The following is an 18,867-nucleotide window of genomic DNA, read 5'->3' as shown; positions in this document are numbered from 1 at the left end:
TATCCGGCATAACAGAAGGGATTCCCCCAGTGGATAATGGAGGCTGGCAGATAATCAAGATTCCCCTTGATCCTCCATATATGGTTCAGTGATACTCTAAGCACAGGAATAAAAATAAACACGGTAAAAATAACAAATTGAATTTTCTTTTGAGCTGCCAGGTTGATTTATGCCAGACTGGTGTTAGAAGACTGCAGTAAGGAAGCTTTGTCCTCATAGTATTCCGATGGATAATCAAGAAGGTGGATAATTGGAGTGACTCCGATTGACTCTTACTGCCCTCTGGAGCCACTCAGTTACAAAAACAATCACTATCCCACCTGCACCTTCTCAAGGCAACTAGGGCTAGGCAATAAATGAGGCCTTGTTACCCACATCTTTAATATAAATAAAAAAGAAACTGCTTGGTCACAATCTTCCCTGATAGCAGGGGTAAGTCCATGCAGGTCATCAATATGAAAGTTGCACTACTGACACTTACAGCCATGTGGCCAGAAGAAACTGATGACTCTGGTGTCCAGTGCTGCCAGTGGCCATTTGCTGCCAGTGGCCATTTATGTCTCCTGTGTGCAGTGCTTTGTCTCCAGCGATGCAAGGAGAAACCACCACTTAAGATGGGCATCAATGCCCTGGGGGCACTAGAACCCCCTTTGTTATACTGTATTGCAACATGCAACTAGAGCTGAGCCCAATCCCGTCCTCATCAGTAATCAGCACATACATTTTCATCAAGAGTCACCGGTTCATTTTTCTCTCCCTAACTTAGGAGTGCTGAGGCCAATTGTAGCACAGCTACCATCGCCCTTCTGACAATGCTGACAACTCAGCACAGGCTAGGGTTCCGTGAATCCATGGGGCAGTGCAACTGTGGCACAACCCATCTCTCTTCCTAATAGCTGTTGATGCGAGGTCAACTGAAAATTTCAAAACTGAGATTGATAGATTTTTGTTAGATAAGGGTATTAAGGGATATGGAACCAAGGCAGGAAAATGGAGTTAAGATACAGATCAGCCATGTTTTAATTGAATGGCGGAATAGGCTCCTATGTTCCATTGGGCAGTGTAACCAGTAGTAAAATCCATGGCACAGTGCAAGTGTAGCAGAATCATGGAAGCCTTTCAATATCCAAATTACAATGCAGTGCAGAAGAATCAATGAACAATGCAGCCATTGCAGACAGAGCAGAGGGAATGTTTCAAATTTAGATTCATATTGTGGTGAAAAGGACATTGTCTTCATCAAAAAGTGTTCGGCAAACAAAAAAGAAGAATCTTCACAAACAGATTTTGCTTAAGTAGACGTGTGTCCCTTTAAAAGAAAAGCTAGTTTACAGTTCAGGCACTTCTACATCATGTAGACCAGTGTTGTCCAATAGAAATTGCTGACTAGCCGCAGATGTGGCTTTGGCAACACCGTTATAGCCACATGCACTAATTTTAGTAGAAAATGCCTCACATAATACAGGTAATTGTGCTTCACGTGTATATTTACTTAAGAAACATCTACCACCAACAGTAACCAAGGAAGTAAAGCACTCACATCGATCAATAAACACCACTGCACTCTACTTTTCGCATCACCATTTTACCAACAAACGCACAAAAAGATTACTGAACACATTCACACACACGTCGTGCATAAATAAGCATTACGACCACATACCCAACGATGGTGTCTATTATTCATTTGTTATTTATTAATTAGAAATGCAATTAGCCACATCTGGATTTCCAATTAGCCACATGTGGCTAGTAACTTCCTTATTAGACAACACTGATGTAAACCAGGGAGTTTCCCACATGTTCCAGTAATTATGGTCCCTTTTTGGTAACATAGTTCCAGTTAGTTAAATGACTCAACTGAAACAAAATTAAGATATATGTGCTCTGCTGGAAACAAATCCTGATATGTTCAAGTGATGACACCGCAGTGACTAAGCAATAAATTCCCGACAGATTTGTCACGGTGCATGTTGCAGTGCACATCTGTATCACTCAAGATAATAGCACCTCCTGTGTTAAAATATAAAGTAATCAAAATCAAACAGCACCACATCCTGACCACAAACAAGCCTGAAACCATAGGAAGTACATTAAATTCTCCAACCTATTTATGGCATATTACACACTTGGTGTGTGGATCTTAATCAAACATGTCTGTAGCAAAGTCAATGAATAGTAGCAAAAAAAAATCGACCTGCTCTTCAAATCATACTTGCTCATTGAAAACAGACACACTATAAAAAAAAGAGCAAACAATCATCTCCTTTGATTCAGAACCTTTTAACCATCATCCAAGATAGCAACAACAATTTATAGCCAAAACAGCCCATACCACAATAAATTGTGTGTGGCAGTTACCAGTCCACCAGTACAGACACTGAACCTGGTCTGGTACTAGTACTACCTACAGTAACTTTATTTACACTGTCTCCATTATACAGCTCAGTAAGCTGCACGGAGGCAGTATATATTTGATCAGTCCTGGATTTCATCTGTTTTTTTTTCAGTGTTGTGTGAATACTCAGGTGAGAGAAAATCAGCAATGACATCTTGGCAGATCCAGTCATATAAAAAAAATCTTTGCATGCATATTATAAATAATTTACATAATGACATTCATATAATATTTATTTGAAAAATATATAATAGCATGAATATGTATTCTAAAGAATTTGCATAATATTATTTATAGACATTATTACAAAGCAAAGCTTTTGACTGGCCACAATATACAGCATTGCATGGGCTTCTCTGCTTACCTTTCTGGGCTTCACTTTGTCATGGTAGTCGTACTGAAAAATTCCTTTGTAACTCAATCCCAACCACCAGGGGATCCCTTGCTTGTCCTATCAGATAAACCATAACATTTCAGCAGTCAACAAAACGCAATTTTCAAAAAAAACATAAGCCACTAATCCTAGAAAAATCTGGGGAGACCAGAGTCCACTGTGTCAAATGGAATTAAGCAAAAGCCAAGTAGGTATGGAGTTAAGTGAGGTTAATGCTCAAAAAGCTTGCTGAGACAAGGCTTTGAGACATCAAGCCTTACTATATCTGCAAGTTTCAAATCATTAAAAAAAATGTTAGATTACTTATCATAAATACTTACGGTTTTCCTCGTGCAGAAATGAGTAGTCTACCATCTAAAGAAGATGACACCACAGGACACTGCCCCTTTAAGAGCTTCATGCCATACAGGCCTATCTAAGTCAGTTACTCTTCTCCACTCCCTTGTGTGTAAAGCTTTGCTCTTAGCCACACCATAGTTCTTTGACAGGAAGAGGCAGCAGAGATGCTATAGTTTTACGAATTTAAGGAGCCCTACTTCTGGACTGTTGGCCATAAAAGCAGTTTATTCAGAGTTGCGGTAGCAACTGTGTATCCCACCAAACCAATCGCACGCTATTTTCAGCTCCAGCAGGTATCAACATTTGGCAGTAAGCTATGCCATCTTTATCATCAAAGACCTCACAATAACATAGACAACAGTGTTATTGGGAAATGGAACATCTCTATAAAAAATGAGAAAACCTAGGTTAAGCAAGATGGATTTTGATGGTGGAAGAGGCCATGATGTGGAGAGCATCCATCTTTGGCACAGAGGTGAATTCATTTAACCTCAGAATGAGGAGGGAGGCCTGGGAAGAGGTTACCCAGTAGTTGAGGACAACAAATAGATATAAAAAACCTGCCAGATGCAGTCCAAAAACAATTCAATGAAGTGAGAAAAGACCACAAAGGAGAAGATTGCATTTGGTCTCTAAGCTTAAAGAGTAACTAGGGGTGAATCCACATAACTGGAGGAGTTGATATTGACCGAGCTGAGAGTTGCAGAACTCCACTTAAAATGCCTCAGGGTGTTGTAGAGGCTGAGGTAGTAGGCAATGAGTCTGATAATCTGCATCCCAATGTATATTGACTCTACATGCAAATGGTATACATTTTAATTCCTACTAATGCAGTCATTCCACATTTTTGTCACCTTCTATCAATATTCTTGTTTTATTCTTTGCAGACGGGATTATGAGGGTGTGGTCATATAGTTCTGGTATATATTGTCACCCCACAGATAAACTTGGACCATCTGGAATTGCAGCATGCATTATACACTACATGACATACAACAATAGCACTACTTTCACAAGCACCAGCCCAGAGAGTTCACTCCCTGCACTGCTCCTCAATGCTCAAACCTATTATAAACAGTGCTGCACAAGAGTTTGCTGTGCAGGGAACGTTATCCAACATGGAAGTTGCAGTGGGATCCTCAGTGACTCATAGGTGTAGCAACACAGGAGCAGATATGCACTCAGATGTGGGGGTCAAGTCTTAGAGCAGTTTTGAGGGCACTGCTGCCTGAAATTAGGCAGCAACTGCAGTCATCATTAATGGAAAGTGCAGTCGAGGTTGGATATGTCATTCAGTCTATTCTCAGCCAGATCAATGAAAGGTTGCAGTGTTTGCCAAACAAAATAGATCAAATTCTGTGTCATCATAAACAGGACATCGGCTCTCAGGTCAGCAATCTGTTCAAGGTGACATCGATCCCACTAGAGGACGTGTAACCCTTCCTCGCACTGTCCCACTGACATAGGTCGGCATTTCATGCCCTGATGCCCAGACAGCACAGAGAGCTGCTGAGTCCTCCATTATCCCCACACAACAAATTACACTATGCTATTTGGATGCAGCTTTTTCTTCCAGTGACGCTGCTACCACAAGGGAATCAAAGGAATCGTAGTCAGACACAAGCACAGGTTCAGGCTCAGCGAGGCAAAGAACAAAGAATAGCGTTGCATAAAAGACATAGATACACATACGGAAGATCAGAAACAGATGTTTTTTTCGCAAGAGACTATTTTGCAATTACTGTTATGAAATTGGGTTTGGGTCAATTTGGTGTCTGACAGGTGCAGAGACCCCTCACCATGGTAAACAGTCTCCAAACCAAGCTGCTGGGAAACCCACGCATGTGGAATTTTTGCTTGTCTGATAAGGAGTGCGGTCTTTCCCGATGGGAACATATCCCTCCGGACTATGTCCAGAAGCATAGGCAGAGGACAGCCAATGCCTATGAGCTCTAAAATGCACGCAGGGATACTGCTGAAGTTTAATCAGCTAAAACCACGCAGCTCAACAGCAGAGGATTGAAAAGCTTCCTGCTGCTTGGGCAACCAAGCAACCCTGCCTGTTCGGGCATTAGGTTGTGGGGTTTATCTGGAGCCAAGTGGGAACCATCCCACCTCTCGGCGACAGGACTACGGGTGACTTTAGCAGTCAAGGGCAAAACAACTGCAGTCTCTGAGAACCCCTCCAAATCAAATGCCAATATCAACTCAGTTATGATCTTCCTGCTTAATCTGACTCTCCAAATGCATAATTTCTCCAAGATATGTAGGAAATTAAAGTCTGGCTGGTATAACCCTTCCCCAAGGCCTGGTCCTAACTCTCTGTATCCTAATTGTCATATATTACTACTCCTCCCCGGACAAGAAAAATGTCATTGATCTGCAACAGGGACACTCAAGTCCAGAGGCAAATGCAGCTTACAGACATTGTTTTTTTTAAAAATTTGTTCTTGGGATGTGAACAACACTGGAAAGCCAGTATTTATTGCCCATCCCTAGTTGCCCAAAGGGCATTAAGACCAAACCATGTAGCGTGGACTGGAGTCACGTGTATTTCCAGACCAGTTACAGGTGGCAGGTTCCCTTCCCTGAAGGACATTTAGTGAAATCAGTTGGGTTTTAAACAATCCACCAGTTTTCACAGTCACTTCCAGGTTTTAGCTGACAAATTATCGGATTTATTGAAGTCAATTTACCAATTTGCCATGGTGGCATTTGAACTCATGACCTCTGGGTTGCCAATTCAGTGTCATAACCACTAGGCTACAGTATCCACATTTTTGTAAGACTTTTATAATACTCAAAATGCAAGACATACTCAACTGAATTGGATGCACTTCTGTTAATGGTCTCAGTTGGTGTTTTTAGTCTATTAGTAGTGTTTGCCACTTAGCTAATAATGTAACTTGCAGCTATCACTTTCCAAGGCACTGGACTGATATTTTATGAGTGACTGTAAGTCAGTATTGACATTTTTGATACTCAGAAAATAGGCTCATAGAGGTGCATTAGTACTATTAAAGTACACAGTACTATTAAAAGTAACAGGAGCATTGTGAAGAGAGTAAGTTGAAGCTAAAAGATGGAGTCCTAGCGCCTGTGAATACTACAGAAACCTAGCAGCAACAAGAAAAATGTAAATAGGCATCGATATTATCAACAAGTTGCACAATGAAGGAGGTCATACAATTAACATAACGGGAGGAAGGAAGTGGGTTTTGTATCTGGAGGCTGAAACCCATCGGAAGGAGGAAGAAATCCATAGTTGCAGTGGACAATCTTCTTCATTCATTTAACCTCCACATACAAATGAATCATATCAAAGTAGTGCAAAAGCTGGAGGTGGGAACTCTGTGACCTAGACCCCAAGGTCAGTGTGGAGCACATCCAAGTCAAAGCATTTATCATTTTGAGCTCTCTAAGGAAGACAATAATGCTCAGTAAAAGCAAGTAAGTAACTTCAAGTAGTTGCCTTGCGGATACCATCAAGAGAAACTATCCACATACAAGCCAACAAAGGGTTCTAACTTTCCCAGTGACTTCTGGCCAAGGGAATAACACTGGCAAATAGAAACTACAATTATTCTGATTATCCCTGACTATCATAAAATGGCCATCCCTTTCAATGGACGATGTGTGAATGGTGAGTAAAATGTCACTTCTGTTATTTCCTGAGATAAATGGAACAGATACAAATTTCTAAGCAGTCTATCTCTTAAAATCTAAGAGATTTTCACTGAAAATAAAAACTTTCAACAACAACTTGCATTCATACAACACCTTTAACATAGAAACATAATCAGACAAAAACTGAGCCAAAGGAGATTGTAGGAGAAGTGACTAAAAGCTTGGTCAAATAAGGTAGGTTTTAATGAGGTTCTTAAAGATGGAGAGATGGAGAGGCAAAGAGGCTTAGGGAGAGAATTCAGAGCTTAGGGCCTCGATGGCTGAAGGCACAGCAGCAAATGGTTGGAAGAAGGGAGTGGGTGATAAACAAGAGGCCAGAGTTGGAGAAACGCAGAGTTCTCAGAGGATTGGAGGAGGTTACAGAGATAGGGAGGGGCAAGGCCAGGAAGGGATTTGAACACGAGGATGAGAATTTTACATTAGAGGCGCTGGGGGACTGGGAGCCAATGTAGGTCAGTGAACACAGAGGTGATGGGTAGGCAGGACTTGGTGCAGGTTATGTTACTGGCAGCAGAGTTTCAGCTGAGCTGAAATTTATGGAGGGTGGAGGATGGGAGGCCAGGGGAGCAATGGAATAATCGAGTCTGGGGGTAACAAAGGCATGGATGAAGGTTTCAGCAGCAGATGGGCTCAGGCAGGGGCAGAGATGGGCAATGTTACAGAGGTGGAAGTAGGTGGTCTTTGTGATGGAGAGGAAGTTGGGATCGGAAGCTCAGCTCAGGTCAAACCGGACTTTCAAAGATTCTATAAAATTTCTGTAAAAGAATAAAATACCAAAACTATAATACTTCAAAAATTAAATACATTCATTAACAGTCAAGAAAATCCTTATCCTGTGTTCAACAGTCAGGGTTGCTGCTGGCAATGGGAGGTAAAAACTATCCTGTCCGAGACAGCATTAAAAACTGGAGGAAAGAAACCTGAAGGAAAGTTGTTCTGTGAAATATTTGGTGCATTTGTGCCGAGTTCTAAGTCCCTGCTATTTTATATAGAGCAGTCCTGTCTGTGCCATAGATGGGCCTAGTAAGTACTCAGGTGGAAAGCTCCTGATCTTGCTGTACTAAAGCTTTGAGTTCATCATAGCCAGGGAGGTGGGGGCCAGGAGGTTAACTCCGTCCAGTATTTGGAGAAAAATTGTAACCGCAAGCATAAAGAACACAAATAGCAAACAGAAAACAATTTCCTCCCCCCACTGCACAGATGAGTTACTCTGAGTCACTCTCAAATACCTGCTAGTGGGCAGTTAGAGCAACACTAGCAACAAAAGCCCAGAAGCAGCCTGGCACCAACTGCCTGCTCACCCACCCTCTCTGTTACTCTAGACGGAGAAAACCTATCAGGAAAGATAGAGCAGGCTGGGGCTCTTTTTTCTAGACGAGACTGAGGGGTGACCTGATAGAGGTCTTTAAGATTATGAAAGGGTTTGATAGGGTAGATGTGGAGAAGATGGTTCCACTTGCCTGGGAGAGCAGAACTAGGGGCTGTAAATATATGATAGTCACTAATAAAACCAATAGGGAAATTAGGAGCAACTTCTTTATCCAGAGAGTGGTTAGAATGTGGAACTTGCCACCACAAGGAGTAGTTGAGGCGACTAGCATAGATGCATTTAAGGGGAAGCTAGATAAACACATGAGGGAGAAAGGACTAGAAGGATATTCTGATAGGGGTAGATGAAGTAGGGAGGGAGGAGGCTTGTGTGGAGCATAAACACCGGCATGGGCCTGTTGGGCCGAATGGCCTGTTTCTGTGCTGCACATTCTGTGTAATTCTATGTAACCCAGAGAGGGGAAAAATAATTTTAAAATTAAGCATAAAAAGTAGAAAATATAAATTTACCTTTACTGCATAATAGTGCACCCCATAGGTTGGAAGAGATTCCGCAATGCTCATGTAACTGGGAAAAGACCAGAAATGGAAGGAATGATAGAAAAGATTTTGGTTTTTTTAGCAGTGCTGCAAAAACTTTGAAATATTTAGGCAGTTGATTTGCAAACTCATAAAAAAGCTGCAAATAAAAACTGCCAACAGAAGAAATGTAAATATAACGTTAAAACAAATAGAAAACACTTGAAACAGACAAATTAGCAACATCTTGTAAATATAGAAATGAAACATCTTAGAACAGTTATCAAAGTACCATCAATAAAAATATAAATCACTTTCCCAGTTACCATAAAAGGACAGAAGTCATAAGCTGGAAATCACTGCTGGTGATGTTATCATACAAACGTTTAATGTGCTTGAATCAGATTCCTCTCTCCACTATTTTAATGATGTGGAGATGCCGGTGATGGACTGGGGTTGACAATTGTAAACAATTTTACAACACCAAGTTATAGTCCAGCAATTTTATTTTAAATTCACAAGCTTTCGGAGATTTTCTCCTTCCTCAGGCAAATGTTTCAAGATCTCCTTGAAGCCTACGCATTTATACATATTGAACAATAATAAATGGTGTTTACAGACTGCCTCTGCAACTGCCCGTTGCCAAGGCAATCACCGTGTTCAGACAGAGAGGTGTTACCTGCAGAACCTCCGAATACACATTCAATAAAAAAACAAACAGGGAAAAAAAAACAGAGAAAAAAAAACACAGAGAGAGGCAGAAACATCCGGAAGGCAGAGAGAGCCAGCAAATGACCCATTATATTAAAAACAGATAACATTTGTTCGCTGGTGGGGTAACGTGTAGCGTGACATGAACCCAAGATCCCGGTTGAGGCCGTCCTCATGGGTGCGGAACTTGGCTATCAATTTCTGCTCGACGATTTTGCGTTGTCGTGTGTCTCGAAGGCCGCCTTGGAGTACGCTTACCCGAAGGTCGGTGGATGAATGTCCATGACTGCTGAAGTGTTCCCCGACTGGGAGGGAACCCTCCTGTTTGGCGATTGTTGCGCGGTGTCCGTTCATCCGTTGTCGCAGCGTCTGCATGGTCTCGCCAATGTACCATGCTCTGGGGCATCCTTTCCTGCAACGTATGAGGTAGACAACGTTGGCTGAGTCACAGGAGTATGAACCATGCACCTGGTGGGTGGTGTCATCTCGTGTGATGGTGGTATCTGTGTCGATGATCTGGCATGTCTTGCAGAGGTTACCGTGGCAGGGTTGTGTGGCGTCGTGGACGCTGTTCTCTTGAAAGCTAGGTAGTTTGCTGCGAACGATGGTCTGTTTGAGGTTGGGTGGCTGTTTAAAGGCGAGTAGTGGAGGTGTGGGGATGGCCATAGCGAGGTGTTTGTCCTCATTGATGACATGTTGAAGGCTGCGGAGAACATGGCGTAGTTTCTCCGCTCCGGGGAAGTACTGGACGACAAAGGGTACTCTGTTGGTTGCGTCCCGTGTTAGTCTCCTGAGGAGGTCTATGCGATTTTTTGCTGTGGCCCGTCGGAACTGTCGATCGATGAGTCGAGCGTCATATCCCGTTCTTACTAGGGCGTCTTTCAGCGTCTGTAGGTGTCCATCGCGTTCCTCCTCGTCTGAGCAGACCCTGTGTATTCGCAGGGCCTGTCCATAGGGGATGGCCTCTTTGACGTGGTTAGGGTGGAAGCTGGAAAAGTGGAGCATCGTGAGGTTGTCCGTGGGCTTGCGGTAGAGTGAGGTGCTGAGGTGCCCGTCTTTGATGGAGATTCGTGTGTCCAAGAAAGAAACTGATTCTGAGGAGTAGTCCATGGTGAGCTTGATGGTGGGATGGAACTTGTTGATGTTATCGTGTAGTCTCTTTAGTGATTCCTTGCCGTGGGTCCATAGAAAGAAAATGTCGTCGATGTATCTGGTGTATAGTGTTGGTTGGAGGTCTTGTGCAGTGAAGAAGTCCTGCTCGAACTTGTGCATGAAAATGTTGGCGTATTGGGGTGCGAATTTGGTCCCCATGGCTGTTCCGTGTGTTTGGGTAAAGAACTGGTTATCGAAGGTGAAGACATTGTGATCCAGGATGAAGCGGATGAGTTGTAGGATGGCTTCCGGAGATTGGCTGTTGTTGGTGTTGAGTATTGATGCTGTCGCAGCGATGCCGTCATCGTGGGGGCGTTAATCTGTTTATTTTGAACAGTTTAATGCCTCCACTAAAATGGTGGAAAGGGAAATTTGATACGAAGCTTGTTGTTTGCAGGTGAACATTGCTAATAGTAATTTCCAGCATATCGTTTTTCAATAGATCAAAAGATCGGCTCCTAAAAAGTAATCCTTTGAATTTTTCAGAAAATGCATGACTTACTTCACTATAGCTTGTCCTCTTGTTTGTCCACTGACCTTCTTATAATGTTCGATCACTCTATCCTCACTGAAAGGCATCAGACAACAAACATTTTTTTAAAACCACAGTCTGACTTCATGAAAATGTCACACAATAAAAAGTGTCAGAAAAGTACAGTATGTGCACCCAATCTTTTTCACTACCTCTTGCTATGCAAATATATATATTGTGGAATTGATTGGAATGTGTTGGAACAGAAGAACTGTACAACCTGTAAGAGATAGTGGAAAGAGAGAATGGAAAAAAGAAGTAAAAGAGATTGTGACAGAGGAAGAGAGTGAAAAACTGAGACAGGGGAGCAAGGGAGAAAGAGAGATTAGGAAAGAGGGAAAGTATGAAAGAAAACTGAAAAGACAGTGAGTGATAGAAAGAACAAAAGATGGGAAGAAACAGAGAGAGAAAGACTAAGCTCAGTCTGGCTTAGAACCAGAAAAAGTCCATTCGGCCCATTGTGTCTATGCTGGCTCATTGCTGGAACATTCAAAGATTAATCCCACTATCCTGCTCTCTCCACATAGCGTTGTATTTTTCTCTGCTTTCAATATTCTTTCAATTTTTTTTGAAAAGAATGCAATGGTCTCTGCCTCAACTACTCCTTGTGGCAAAGCAATCCATGCACCAACAACCCTCTGTGCAAATAAATTTCTTCTAACTTCTCTGCTCACTCTCAGTGATAATTTTAAATTGATGAATCTGGGTCACTGATCCCTCAATAAACGGAAATAGTCTTTCCCTATTCACTCTATCAAAACTCTATTAAACCTCCTTTTAGCCTTCTATGCTCCACTGGTTATATCCAAGTATCTCAAATTCTCTCCTTCTAACGATAATTTCCCATCCTTAGCATCATCTGGGCGAATCTATATTGTACAGGTATGTTAGCAAAGTGGTTGTTACTGGACTAGTAATCCTGACATGAGTTCAAATCCCGCTACGGCAGCTAGGGAGTTTAAATTCAGTTAATTAAAATAAAAAATCTGGAATAAAAAGCTAGTATCAGTAATGATGACCATGAAGCTACCAGATTGTTGTAAAAACCCACCTGCTTCACTAATGCCCTTTATGGAAGGAAACCTGCCGACCTTACCCCAGCAATGTGGCTGATTCTTAACTGACCTCTGAAATGGCTGAGCAAGCCACTCAGTTGTACAATCCTGCTACAAAAAGACATAATCACCACATGGACTGCAGCAGTTCAAGAAGGCAGCTCACCACCATCTCGAGGGCAATTAGGGATGGGCAATAAATGCTGGCCTTGCTGGCAATGCCCACATCCCATGAATAAAAAAAAAAAAATGCTCTATGGCTTTAATGTCCTTTCTAGAATAGGGCACCAAAAAGTTTTGTATAAATTTATCATTACTTCTTTATTCTTGTAATCTATAAAACAAAATTCTATTTTCTCTATTTCTCTACTTTCACTCACACTTTCAAGAAATGATGTATTAAAACCCTAGGTCTTTCTGTTCATCCACAATCCGTCTGCCCATTCACTAACCTATCAATGTCTTCTGAAGTTCTTACAGTTCTCCTCGCTGTTTACCAAATTTCCCACTTTTGTGTTATCATCAGATTTTGATATTGTATCTCCTATACATAAGTATATATATCGAGAACAATAGTGGACCCAATACTGACCTCTGGGGTACACCACTTCCAATCCTTCTGCAGTCTTGATCAATGCCCATTTACCCTATCTCTTTGTTTTCTATCCATCAACCAATGCTGCTTCATTTCATCTTATGTAGGATTCTTGATTATACACAATACATTTTACTTTTCTAGTAGTAAAATTTGTTGTACTATTCTTTTCAATTGAAAAATGAAAGGTTAGGCTTTTACTACATGTCAGTTGCTTAAGGCATGAATGGAAAAAAAATAGAAGCCTTGGGCTGGTTTGAAGAAAATAAAATAAAAAGAAAGTTCAATAGGTCTCCTGTGTCATAGTTTTATAGCTTGTGAAAGATTTCATCTCAAGTATCAGAACTGTGACCCAAGATAAACAACAGGCTGAGCTTCTTTTCAACAGAGACATGAGCGAAGTTACTGGTAGGGAGTCAGTAACAGCAGAGGCTGTAAAATACCTTAAATATCATCTCAGCTGTTCTTCTACAGTTGGGACAACAGCAACAGCTTCTAACAGCTGCGTAAATTTACAGCCTGCACCGCTGCACCTGCTGTTATCACTTCTATAGGTTTGCCTCCAGTTTATTGTTGTCCTCTTATGTTAACTTTAATATAAAATAGATTGGGAATTTATTGATATTCTAATACTTTACCTTCCCCTCCCCCCCCCCCCACTTCTCTCCCTCTTCCTCTTGAGGTTCCCCCTGCACAAGGCCCCTTTCCTGCCTAACTGGGCCTGTTTCTGTACCATTGCCTCTGCGCTATTTAACCAGCTGTCGAGACTTCCCTCCTCCCCAGCACACTTTTCCTCAACCCCTCGCCAATAATGGAGTGACTGAGATCAGGAATTCACTATTCATGAGGGGGAGTCACAAGACATATGCTGAGAGGGCTGATCTCGGCTTGGGTGGCATTAGGTGCTTATTAGGCTCGCCCCTCTTGGACATGCAAGGAGGACAATCGGCAAGTGGTCCCATCCCTGGTTGCAGTGACGCTGACTGGAAAATGCACATTGTGGACGTGGGATGAGGGTGGGAGTGGGTTTGACTGTGCTGCCCCCTTAGCCTGTCTACATTTGGGTGAGGAAGAGAAGACCTGCTGGGGTTCGTGGAACTGTGCCCCAGAAAGAGTCAGCGCCTTCAGGATGGAGTAGAGGAACGGAGAAAATTGAATTACAAATAAAACTGTCAAGACACTAAAGTGCAGATGGATGCTAAGGAACGCCTGGTGACATTCACCCCTTTTAAACTGCATTTGAAATAAATTTATTCAGTAATGGTTGATTTAAACTGGCGGAAGTTTCTGCCTTCATATCTTTCCTTCTTTTCATCAATGTGATGGATGACAGGGCTGTGGAATGGAGCATGTCTCGAAATTTGTACTCAGTGATGGGTTCTCATATACTCATATCGGCCATGGGTTAGATGTAAAGTACAGCTCCCTTTACATTATCCTGATAATAGACCTAACCCCAACCTCAGAAGAGCACCTCCATGCTGCACTATTGGGAATTTTCTGTTGCTAAGCTGTCTTATATTTATGTCCTCTCTGACTGAAATGGCTCAATTAGTGGCAAATGTGCAGAATGATGAGGTTTTTCTCCATTGGGAAAAGGATTGGCATTATCCAAACCCATTTCATTTTGGACCTTTAACAGTGATCAGGGAGCCAATCAATCCGAGCTGCAATACGGGATTGTGTTGTGGAGATAAAGGTGCAGTGTTCTGATCAGTGTACTCGCCCCATTTTTCACATCTTTCGGTTTACAACATCACTCATGACCCAACAGTAATTGCTCGAGGCTTGCAGAAATCACCCCCATGGAATCCTAAATCCGCTGCTTCCACATATTCTCAAAACAAGTGTCAAGAGGTACAATATACAATCAGATCATAAAGAACAGGTGTGACTATATAGTTAGATGGCTTGTTCTTTGTTCACTCTGCACTGGTGTAACATACCACCTCTGACTTCACAGGTGCGGAACTATTTTTCATACTTTCTTGGGTATGAAGCGGCTAAAATGAAACTGGATCTTCTTTTGCCTGTTTAATAAAAATGCAGGTTGGCAACCTTTTGGAAGTCAACAATAACTGCTTGACACATCCTCGTGCAATTACTGTTACATGTTGGCTGATTCTCAGTCCAGTTCTGTCTATTCTGCAGTACAGAGAATGTCTCCAGGCTCATCTATTCTATTACACACAAGATGGTAGACCTGGAGAGGCGAACAACGTCAGTAGGGCGGAAACTAACAAACTGTGTTAGCTTAAACATTTTTCTTTGACACTCAACTCAACACAGAGTTAGAAATTTAAAGCAAGTCGATGGAAAGTTATTGAAATATTTCTTAACTTCAATCCCCACTTCAGAGGTTTCTTGTGAGAGGTGAAATGCCAGTATTAAATTGGTCCATTAACCCTTGTTACAATCTCAACTAGTTACCAAAAAACATGAATTGCTTGAAGAATAGCTCCACAACTATAGAATACGTTCCTGGCAACTGTGCAATCCAATGTTATCACTCGGCTTATTTAGCATATTGGTACCAATTCACAGATTCCACACTCCCAGTGGGAAACCTGGCTGAAAGGGAGCACACCGGGATGGAATAACGCGCGGGCCCACGGGACCTGTGCCCAGGGGCCCCAGCTAAATATGGGGCCCCCGGTAAAGCTCACCACAACACAGAAAAACTGGCTGGATGAAAATCTTCCAACATGTAAAAATACTGTCAGTAGAGAGCGAGACAGAGTTTGTTTTAATGGATTGGAGGGGTTAGGGGTTGTGCGAGGGGCCCCAAGAATTCTTAATCCAGCTTGGGAGGACAGGTCGGAGAAGCAACACTACAGTGTTGTAGGCCTGTCCACGAATTGTGTTTTCTTCGATAAAAGCTCCTCACTGGGAGCGCGGGGTTGCTGAATTTACCCTATACAGCTTAAAATGCTCTCTCCAGACACAACCCACTTTTAAAAGGACAACATCTAGAATTAAAATGTGAAATGCAATTCAGCAGTACTAAAGGAATAATCACACAACCAGTATTATGCAGCACTGAGGTCTTAGTGACAACACTGCAACATGACTTTTAGTTATACGGCGAGACTGACCCATAACGTATGTGAGGCTTTTTCACTCGTGTTATACAGTCAGCCTCACTTTACCATGATAGCTTGAATTAAAAACTTACTTCAACTGCAGAGTTACTTGTAAGGGACTGAAAATATAAAATTCACAATTATATACTTGCCTTTGTCATTAATACAAAAGACTCCACTGAATGCATGCTGAGAACAGTTGTGGACTTTAAATTCTAAAGCGGTAGTTATGTATAAGAAAGAAGGATCTGAGGCCTACCAGTAGGCGAGGGATGGATGCTCCTTCAGTGCTTGTGTTGGGAGTACTGGCAGCTTCTTTAAGTCAGCCCTTGTGACTTCATTACTGAAACAAAATATCAAAAGGATATCAGGTTTATACAGAAATCATGATCCTCAGTGTGACCAAGACCAGATGGAGCACTCAGAAAACCTACATCTGTTCCTTTTTAGTAAAATAAGAGCACTTTACAGCAAATTTTACCTCAGTAGATTTTTAAAAAATCTTCAATGGCTTTTTTCTTTAATTAAAAAAAAATCAACTTGTGTTTCACTGTTGCTGTGTGGTCGGGAACTAGATTCTACCTCACTTCCTCTGTACAAGTCCCTTGCCCCTTCGAACAAAGGCACTTTTTGACCCATTTGGTGGTGGGGGGGGGGGAAACAACTGTTCACTTTCCTCTACAAGATTTAAAGTAAGAATAAAGTAAAGGGTTGGGGGGAAAGCACAAAATGAAGCTTTGATAGAGGGGTTTGACTCTAATAACCTGTGAGGTTCAAAGGAACCAGCATGGAGTCACTGACCTTATTTTAAAACCATGATTGTTCCTTGACACAAAGCTAGCTCTGTTTCAGCAATGGTAGACAAACTTTCAGAATGATGATTTCTTTACATCCTGGGGTTCTACGAAAATAGTCTGGATACATAAAACCCAGAATGTCTAATTGTTGCTCCTGTACCCTTAAAGCTCATTTCTGTCTAACAGAACAAGCTTGTAATGCTTTATACTTTCTAGCAATTTGTTGGCTTCAATGTGTGGCCAAGGAGAGGTGAACTGCCCTCAGCTTTAAAAGACTCATCTCGAGACACTCTCCCTCTGTCTGCAGCCAAACCGCCGTGTGCTGATGGCTGTGTAATATATTTTACACTATACCTGCCATCATTGAACTTTTTAACCTCGTTCCAGTATAATTTATAAGTTATCATGACGGACTGCAACTATGTGAGGTGAAACTTGATCAAGGCTGCTTTTGGCTGTGCTCACTGACCCTATTGAAACGCAGCAGCTCAGGATTCTGGCAGTTGCTTTAAACAGTATTAGTAGTGAAATGTAATATGGTCTCGTACACACAAGTTGTTTATACTTCACCGCGCAGACTGCAAGTTAAGCTGCAAGGTCCTTTTCGCGTGTGCGAGCGATGTAGTATTAAACCCAGGGGTTCAGGAGTTGTAGCACATGGTCGTTTGGAGTTTTAAAAAGAAATCACTCCTATCTCCTGGTATCAGCAAACAGCACTTGGCAGGGTGCTGCAATGTGCCAGTTTCCGAACTAACTGTTAACAACAACAACCACCTGCATTAATATAGCACCTTTAACGTAGTAAAATGTCCCAAGGCGCTTCGCAGGAGCATTAAGATACTGGTTGATTTTTTGACTGGAGGTGTTGGGGCAGAAATCGCTCAGAAAAGAACGGTGAGCTCAACAGCGCTCCCCATTGTTAGTGGCGAATTGGAAGAGCAAGTTCCGGCGTTCGCACATGCGCAGTGAAACGCGGAAATCTGGAACGTGCTCCTGAGAATACCTACGAGGTGCCCCTCTAATGAAATGCATATGTAGTAAGCTTTCAGTAGCTCAATAAGATGCCTCCATAACAAAATGGCAGTATGGTAAACCAAGGGTTAATATAAGTGGCCCATTTTGCTAGCTAGAATTAGAACAATGAGCTTTTCAAATGAGTTTATCCTTGATCATTCGTTTATGTTATTAATTTCCTGTATGAAAATGTATGCTTTATTATGAATCAAGCAAAGCGATATGATAAGCTGAATTCTGGGGTAAGCAGGTGTAGGGAGTGTTGTTTTGCAGCTACCTAATGAATGGATCCTTATTTCGGACAAGGTCGAAAAACATCCCAGGCCTGAGATAAGTGAGACTCCCTTTCCTGTGACCTACGTATGAACAGGTATCACCTGTGAGTGGTCGGTCATTATGTCAGTTAGTATGGCTTGCCCAGACTCAGCTTATGATTGGTTTTAACCCCTTGCTACTCATGTCCCTCCCCACTCTGAAAATGTATAATTGTGTGAACTCTGACTGTGTAATTTGCCTGTTCTGTGAGATTGACCAGACTCTGTCAAGAGTTGAAATCAATTCTATAGATCGGGCCAGCTGCAGCTAATAAATTGTGTTAAAACTTTCAAGTGTATTCGCTTTCAGTTTTTGCTGAACCAGACTAAGAGTAAAGAATCCGGTATCGTCACTCCTAGTGGTTCGCAGGTGAAATGACAGCTTCGAATTAAAGGGACATCACTGAATGCAATCAGTGAAATCAGTGAGCCAGTGCCAACTTGCTCATTGCCACAAAACAGGTATGCTTAAAAATACCAGGTCTAAACTAAGTTTTAACAGCGTGGTAAGTCTTAATGACTGCCAAACAACTAAAAATTAACTTTTAAAAATGTGGAGTCTCATTACTCCTTATTTTAATAGTTTTTGGTCATTAAAAATGTATATTTTTTAAATGAAAACATTTAAAAAAAATTCTTTTAACTTTTTCCTTCTGTCTCTTTTATTTACTTCAATTATTTCTTACCCTCTCTTTTTTCTATAACGGTCTATAATTGTTTTTAGAATGATTTTAATGTTGTACCTTTCACTTCCTGGATTTCAAGTTCCAAATCTGCAGAAACAGTTTCACAGCTTGTCAAAAATGCGCCAATCTTTACTTAAGGGCATGTCAAATAGTGAAAAGACTACTGGCCTAGAAGTTGGATCATGCAGCGTCCATTTTTTGGGCAAAAACTGATGCTAAACAGTCCAATATGGCATGCGTCCTGCACGCGCTCACTCCGCAC

The 18,867-nt window shown here is 41.8% G+C and overlaps 1 protein-coding gene across 10 annotated transcripts in view; it reads right to left on the bottom strand.

Moving 5' to 3' along the window:
- The window catches only part of frmd4a (FERM domain containing 4A), a 521,753-nt gene that overhangs the window by 53,658 nt on the left and 449,228 nt on the right, over positions 1-18,867 (bottom strand). For all 10 annotated transcript variants that reach the window (XM_068005053.1, XM_068005054.1, XM_068005051.1 and 7 more), the window contains 4 exons: positions 16,054-16,137; positions 11,032-11,097; positions 8,658-8,715; positions 2,763-2,849 (listed from right to left, as the gene is read on the bottom strand). In XM_068005053.1, coding sequence (XP_067861154.1) covers positions 2,763-2,849; positions 8,658-8,715; positions 11,032-11,097; positions 16,054-16,137 — 295 coding nt within the window. The remainder of the gene's footprint in view (positions 1-2,762; positions 2,850-8,657; positions 8,716-11,031; positions 11,098-16,053; positions 16,138-18,867) is intronic.

The sequence above is a fragment of the Heptranchias perlo genome, chromosome 24 (assembly GCF_035084215.1).
Source record: "Heptranchias perlo isolate sHepPer1 chromosome 24, sHepPer1.hap1, whole genome shotgun sequence".
NCBI classification, from domain to species: Eukaryota; Metazoa; Chordata; class Chondrichthyes; order Hexanchiformes; family Hexanchidae; genus Heptranchias; species Heptranchias perlo.
The sequence above is the reverse complement of the archived record's forward strand: the minus strand, read 5'-3'. Positions and strand labels throughout refer to the sequence as shown.